This window comes from Ictalurus punctatus, chromosome 14 (assembly GCF_001660625.3).
Source record: "Ictalurus punctatus breed USDA103 chromosome 14, Coco_2.0, whole genome shotgun sequence".
Lineage (NCBI taxonomy): Eukaryota > Metazoa > Chordata > Actinopteri > Siluriformes > Ictaluridae > Ictalurus > Ictalurus punctatus.
The window spans coordinates 14,085,311-14,092,920 of record NC_030429.2 but is presented as its reverse complement, the minus strand read 5'-3'; the positions used below and the strand labels follow the sequence as shown (position 1 = coordinate 14,092,920).

The 7,610-nt window shown below is 41.9% G+C and overlaps 1 protein-coding gene across 1 annotated transcript; it reads right to left on the bottom strand.

Annotated features, from left to right (window-relative positions):
- Positions 1 to 742: 742 nt before the first annotated feature.
- Positions 743 to 3,449, bottom strand: fjx1 (four-jointed box kinase 1). Its single transcript, XM_017484634.3, has one exon. It carries the CDS (start codon positions 3,104 to 3,106, stop codon positions 1,847 to 1,849), a length of 1,260 nt encoding a protein of 419 aa, XP_017340123.1. The 5' UTR covers positions 3,107 to 3,449; the 3' UTR covers positions 743 to 1,846.
- Between the last annotated feature and the right edge of the window lie 4,161 nt (positions 3,450 to 7,610).

The window sequence follows — 7,610 nt, the reverse complement described above, 5'->3', positions numbered from 1 at the left end:
AAAAAACCTCACAGGATGGACTGAAGAAAAAAGTCCTAAGGAAATCAACGAAGATGTAAGTGTATTTTTCGTGAGCTGAAACAGATGTGAGCATGGACTGGAAAGCATTAACTTTGCTTTGATCATTTATCCCTCCTCTGGTTTTGAGGCACATCTCCCTACTTTCCCTTACTCATAATCCAGGATAGGGAGAGCACCATGAGCTCCAGCTAAGCAAAAAGTACATATAAACTAGAAGCTATGTTGTCTATAATTGAACAAACTCTGTGTATTGATGAGTGAACATCAAAAAAATGTCCTGGAGTGCAAGAGCTCCGTCACTTGTCATCTGATGTGCTTCTTTCGTACATCAGATGCTTTGAACTAGCTGTTAGCAGCACCAATTATCACCACGCACACTGAGATATAAGCCAAGTTAACTGATATTTGTACATTTACAAGGCTGATCTCAGTCTCCATACCTAAAGTAAGGACTGCAGTCTCCATAACACAATTAATACAAGCAGCCCTGAAATAAAGGACTGTTGTGTCTGGAGCACTGAAATCACACTGAACTGTGCATTTCCTGACTCTAATGTGTGCTATGAAGAAAGGAGCCTTATATGAAGTATGAAAGAAGTGAATTATTGAGAATATGAGTATGGAATTGCATTGTCACAATAGGTCCATTGTACACGACTGAGAGAAACGTTTTCCAAAACATCTCTTCTGCATAGAGAAATAAGACTCCAGACAAGTGCTGTAGTGTTCAACATAGTGAAACACTTTAGTTCCACTAGATTTAATGGCATGTAAAAATGACAACTTTTTTAATATAAAAAAGAACTGGAATGTTATCACAGATTGTGATTTAAATTAGTTAAATAGAATTCAGAGTTCACAAAGCAAAATCCCACAACACACTTTCAATTCAATGCACATCCCACCACTTCATTAAGGCCATGAATGAAATTGTGAAGCTACGGAGAATAATCAAAGATGTCCTTTTATATGAATCATTGACCTTTCAGCAGTTTGAATATTACCATTTCAACACTCTCTGCAAAGAACTAAGTACTGTCAATAAATTACAGATATTGTCAGCCTTGTGTTAATCCAGATGTAACCGTTTATCAAGGAAAATATTCTAAAAAATAGAGATTCATCCATCCAGTACTGAGTATTGCCTTTTGGCCTGATACTGTGTGAAATTCTGGATCAGTATTTATCTTATTTGACGTATTTTCTGATACGAGCCACTGATGTATCTTGCAACAAATTTGACTGGCCCAAAAGAGACCTTGCCTTAAACATAGGACACAACATGTCATAAATAACACCAGCATCACATGGACGATGTTTTGTAAACTTGGAAACAAAAGCTTGCAGAAAATTGCCCGGTTACTTTAAGGAGGTCAATATTGGATCGATATTGGGGATCTTTATTAACAATAATTTAAGCCCGCCCTAAATGGAAATAATGGGATTAGTGCATCCCAATTAATAAAAGACAAAAATGGCAGAAGAAGCAGCATACATCAGCACTTAGGCCTGTCTCCAGTGTGTTTACAACAACATTTTATCATGACTCATTCTATCACAAGTAATATGCATTGTGTTTCCTGTGAAATTAAGACTTTTAAAACTTAAAGTAATGGCATATACAAAACAAACAGTAGCCTATTTAGCCACATTTAAAGGTTTGTCCCTACAGGAGGTAGCTAGTCCAGATATTCAGAAGTCACAGTGAACACAGTTCACGGGTCGCGTGGTGTAATGGTCACCTTGGTAACTAGCAGTCCTTATCCATACTAATGTGATAGCAGGATCCACGCGAGGGGGGAAAAAACACAGAACGACAAAAACCTTACAGTTTTTCGTGCTTTTCATTGCAGTGCAAAATGTGCTCGTGAATTCTGTTTATTCTATCCTGTAGTATCCTCGCGTGCTCGTCGGACAGAAAGCCGAGCTCAGTCGCTAAAGGCTCGCTGTCCCGGTAGAGCTGCAGCAGGCGTGCGCGCGTGTCCCTTCGCCGGTGCAGCTCCGCCACGCGCCGCGCTGTTCTCCTCCTGAACACGCACACAGAACCGAGCGCCACGCTGTGATACTTCTCCCACATATCCAGCACACGGTAGCCGTGCACTAGTCCAGCCTCGTTGTCGATGAAGACCAGGCTGCCGTGAGGAGTCCTCAGCAGGTTGCTCGCGTCTCTCTCCATGGCTTTGGCGTCCCACTGCAGGCTAAACAGGTTGCTCACGAGCCGGTCGAAGTTGGCTGTGATGTAGTCGAACACAACCAGGTCGCTCCACTGCACCAGCTCGAGCAGCTCCGCTTTCGTTTTGGTTTGAAGCTCGAGCTGTAGCGGTCGCAACCCGAGGCCGGAGCGGCGAAAAGGAGCAGGCACGACGGCCGGGCTGAGCTCGGGCACCCACTCGCTGAGGGACACCACGGCACTCGGTGTCCACTGTAGCGCCTCCATGCGACGCCTCACGTGCGTCCACTGCTCGCCATCGAGGCGCAAAAGCGAGAGCGGCGGCACGTTGGTGATCCCGAGCAGAGCGGCTAGGTAATAAGACAGTGTTTCTCCTTGCACCTGCTCTGGGTTAATGCCGTAACGTACACACGCACGGGATCCGTCCGAGAAAGTGGCCAGCTGGTTGGACGTCCTGCCGCAGCCGGGCTCCAGGGACACGACTCGGCCGCGGCGGACTCGCTGTCTCCACGCGCGGGCGTCTTCCTCTGCGAAGCCCATCGACACACCATCCTCGAGATGTCGACTCCAAAAGATCCCATCGTCTATAAACTGCTTTGACTGGTTTCCTGCTTGAAGCTCGCGCTCTGTGGATTCGAACCCATGTCCGTTATCTTTACTGCCGAATGAGAGCGTTTCACTGCCGCTGGTGTTGCGCACCGACTGTAATTTGGAGCCCGGCGGAACAGCGAGTAAAGCTCGGAAAGTTCCCGGAAGGTCCGGAGATGGGTCAGGATAGGCGGGATGTAGGCTGTGATCTCGGACGCTACGCGTGTTCCTCTCTAACCGCTTTTCCAACCCGCTCCAGAAGTGCAGCACGCCTGCACAAGTGCAGAGCAGCAGCAGCGCCGCCAAGTTTACCCACACTGCCCTCATCTCGTCCGACAGCAACTTACGGGTCCACCCGCCTCACAAGCTACTCATTCACTACATATCCTCCTCCATTCACGATGCTGTAAGACAGAAGTGTGCTGAGAAACTGGGGCCGTGCACGCGGTATTTCTCTTGTGCTGCTAGAATTTCACCGCTCTTGTGCACCAAACTGCTCATCTCCGTTCATTCTCAGACTTCCCAAGAACACAGCATAATCTCGTACAACTGAACCGTTCCTTCATCCAGACGCTGATGTGTGTGTGTGAGTGTGTGTGTGTGTGTGTGTGTGTGTGAGTCGCAGATGTTCAGCGCGCTCTCTCGGTGTTCAGGTCCTCCTCCTCCGCCTCCCTGCTAGTGAGCTTGACTCCAGGCTGCTCCGCTCGCAGAAAGAGGCTCGGGCACGTGATCAATGGAACGCGCTGGTCAGCCAATCAGAGGGCAGCGCTGGATCGCACCCGCAGCAGAACTCAGGGTGCGACTCACAGCGGAGACCGGAGAGCTGTGTGCACCCTAATTACTCCACACTACAGCGTGACAGAATACTACAGCAGCTATAGAAACGCACTAATGTGACACAACAAGTACTACGATAATGCAAGAATCTGAACTGAAGACTGGCAAGTTGATTTGACCATTTCAGTGAATAAAATATGATTTATATCCAATATAAAAATATTAGTAAAATATGAATGAATAAAAATATAAAACATTAAATACTTATATTTCATATGTCTTCAGTAAAAAAAAATCTGAAACATCGTCCTTAGAATGTATGCATTTAATGACTATGTCACGGATAGCATGTTTCCCTCCTATAACACAATTACGAGAAATGTGAACACATCAGGGTTTCGCCCTGTCCCAAATGGTGCAGTTGCGTTGGCACGAGCCTGCGAAGTCTCGAGGCGGCAGTGTGTCCTATTTCTAATTTTAAGCTCTAAAGTGTGCTCATGTGCGCCCTCTATGGGTCCTTACTGCGACCTCTGACTCGGTAGCGGTCTGACACCCACTACAGGGGCGTAACCTGGACTAGGCATTGGGGGCTGTAGCCCTGAAGATTTTTTCTTTAGCCTCGAATAGTTCTCCACTTGGAGCAGTTTGTCACTGCATAACTTAACGTTAGTAAAAGACAGCAGTGTTGTAATTTTATATCTTCAGTGAACGGAGGCGAGACCAATCAGACAGGGTTTACAGGACAATATGTTTAAATACTCATGTCTTATTGGCTGACAGATCTCAATTCTGCCAAACACTAGCTCAAAGTCAGTGTGAGGAAAATGTGATAAATGCTGTATTTATTTATTTATTTGTTTGTTTGTTTGTTTGTTTGTTTGTTTGTTTGTTTGAACCAGTAAATGGGTTGAAACTGAAACAGTAACATCCTCTGATGCTGAGCAGGAAAAATAAGGTGTATAAATGTCCATATGAGTTCCAGTTTACATGAACATGATATGAGCAGAGCATAAGGAAAGATAATGTACTTTGCATGGCACTGTAGCAGCTAAACTCTACAGTACTAGCTGAGCTGGAAAAAAAATGCAAGAAATCAATGCATGGAAATGGTCTATTTACAAAGTACGTTTTTAAATGTTTTTTTGATGGAGAAGAATCTGGGCTCAGCCCCATAATTAACAGTCCAGCTAACGCCCCTGCACACAACCATTCACGGTTATGAGTGAGGACTAATCACATCAGATGGATTTATACAGACCATATAGAAATCCAATAAGACATAAGGTGTATGCAGTCTGATGTCATCAAGCATAGAGACACTCAGAATATAATAGAAATGAATAGAGTAGAATAGTCTAGAATAATTGTTATTGAAATATAGCATGTCCTAAAAGTCTCTCTTTTTTTTTTTTTTAGCAAAATGTCATAAATTTTTTTCATGTTTATATATATATATATATATATATATATATATATATATATATATATATATATATATATATATATATATGTGTGTGTGTGTGTGGAATGGAAAATCTCGAGGACTTTCCCAAATGATCATGTTTATGTGTCACCTGTAGCCTACACTATAGGTCTGTGCCTTGATGACATCACCAAAGTGCAGACTTAGAGGAGAAGACCCTAGTATTTGGAACAGGGCCTTTGTTCTGTTAATTGTTCTTCAGTATTTTTATACTGTAACATTTAACTTATAGGCAGGGAAAGTGCAAGGGTCCAAATACTGTCTCCTCTGATTAATGTTTATGTCCTGATGAGTCTGCCATTTTGCCTGTAATTTTGTAGTCTGATAATGACTTTTTAAAATCACCCTCACAAATGATAGTGTTCAGGATGGTATGAGGGTAAACATGGGTAAAAGTGGTGTATTGTAAATGATTACAGCTTAGGCTTCAGTAAGGCTAACTATAAGTGCAATGGGCATCATCTAAGTCTTCTGTGAATTACAGTATTATTTTTTAAAATCTATTAGTCTATTACAGTGACTGTATAATGCCACATTGTGTTGCTTGTCCGAGAAATTACAAATGCTTTCTTTCTTTCTGTGGGCAGACATGTTTACAGTTATAATGTAAGATGGTTTTACTGAAATACACTCTCCGATGTGCCATTAGGTATGACCACGGCACAGAAGTATTACAAAGCATCAGTCTGAAATATAAAGATAAAGATGAAAAACTTTATTGATCCCACACTGGGGAAATTCCCTCGTTACAGCAGCTCAATTACACAAAAAAACAGATAAGAAAGAACCCACATTAAATAGGAATAGAATTGGAAAAAAAATGTCTAAAAAATATATAATAGGAAAAGAAAAATAAGAATAATAGTAGTAAAAAAAACAATAATAATGGTAATATGTATACTATGAACACCTCAATGTATGTACAGATGGATAGAAACATGAATATATACAGATGAGCAACACTTCATTTGTATACAGATGAGTGTTAAATGGATTATTTCACAGTTCACAGTAGAGGGTGAGCAACAAATAATAACAACAGCAATAATAATTCAATAGCAACAGTAATAACATTTTATGTTTGCTCTGTGACATCAGTGATCATTAAAATGCCCCTGTTAAGCTTTCTCAGACATTACCTTTCATGTAGTGTGTTATATATCTGTTTGTGAATGTAAACATTCTGCAAAGTTTCAAAAATCAAAGTGCATGACAAATGGAGTTATCGTCTCCCAAAAGAAAGGACTGATTCTGAACAGCCTGAAATGAGACGTCAGTAATTCCAGACTTACTTCTGCACAAACCTGGTTTGTAACTAAAAAAAACCACCTCTGGTCTTCATTTGCTGCTTGCGAACAGTGTGTACTTTAACCAGCCTTTGTTGTTGCCCTACTATCCAAAGTATGAGCTGTAAAGGCACAGCCCAATTCTGGAAAGGGGCGGGGAGCAGCAGCTCATTTGCATTTAAAGAGACACACACTAAAAAGAGCATGTTTTTGCTTCCACCCAAAAAGGGGCGTATACAGCATGGTATAATAAATTATCTGTGGGGTATTTTGAGCTGAAACTTCACAGACACATCCTGGGGACACCTGAGACTTATATTACATCTTGTAAAAAGGGGCATAATAGGGCCTCTTTAAGTTTAAGTTATAACAGAACAGTCAACAAGGCAATCACTTACACTGACACATTGCAGCTTTTATGATATATGTTCTGCTCTTGTTACAGTTTTTGTAAGGAGTAAATGAGCCATCAATGTTCAAGCTATAAGTGCTTTCTCTGGACATGATGCATGTAATGTATCTGCCAGAATCTGATGGTTAGGGGGGTGTCTGTATCGCTTTCACTGACCCATCAGAGGGTCTGATGTTTAATATACCAGGAAACCTGTCAAATAATGGAGGCTCAGGACAGATGCAAATGCAGATATAAGCTTTATTAAAGAGATGCAGGCAGACAAATCCAAATCGTGAATCAAAAGTGTGGTCTAAAACAGGCAAAAGTTCAGGCGATTGGCAAACGGGCATAACCTAGGCAAGGCAAAACACAAAACGAGAACCTAGACGGGAGACCAAAACCATGAAACAGAACATGATGAACAAAGGCTTGGCACGGTGAATACATTCAATACTTCGTTACGTACATATATACATGAGGGGTTTAAATAACAAACATAATCAGGGGTGAAACACAAGACAGCTGAAAACAATGGTGACACACATACAGGAAACAACCAATGAAAACACAGGGGTGGAGACAGGACAGAAATCATCACAGATGCACTCAAATGTATACAAAGTCACTTAAAAGGTCACTTAAAACCCAGAAGCGTGCACTCGCGCTTAGTGCGAGGGGAAGTCGTGACAAAACCATTCCACTGGGAATATGTTGAACAGCTGAATATGATAAAGGAACAGCACAATGATAAACGAGATGAAGAGAAAAGGTTTGAATTATTTTGAAATGTTTTATATGTGTTATTAGTAACATTATGACATTGCCTTGAATTTTCTGTAACAAAACAGATGTAAAATGGCCAGTCTGTAGAAACACCATCAAAGATGCTTT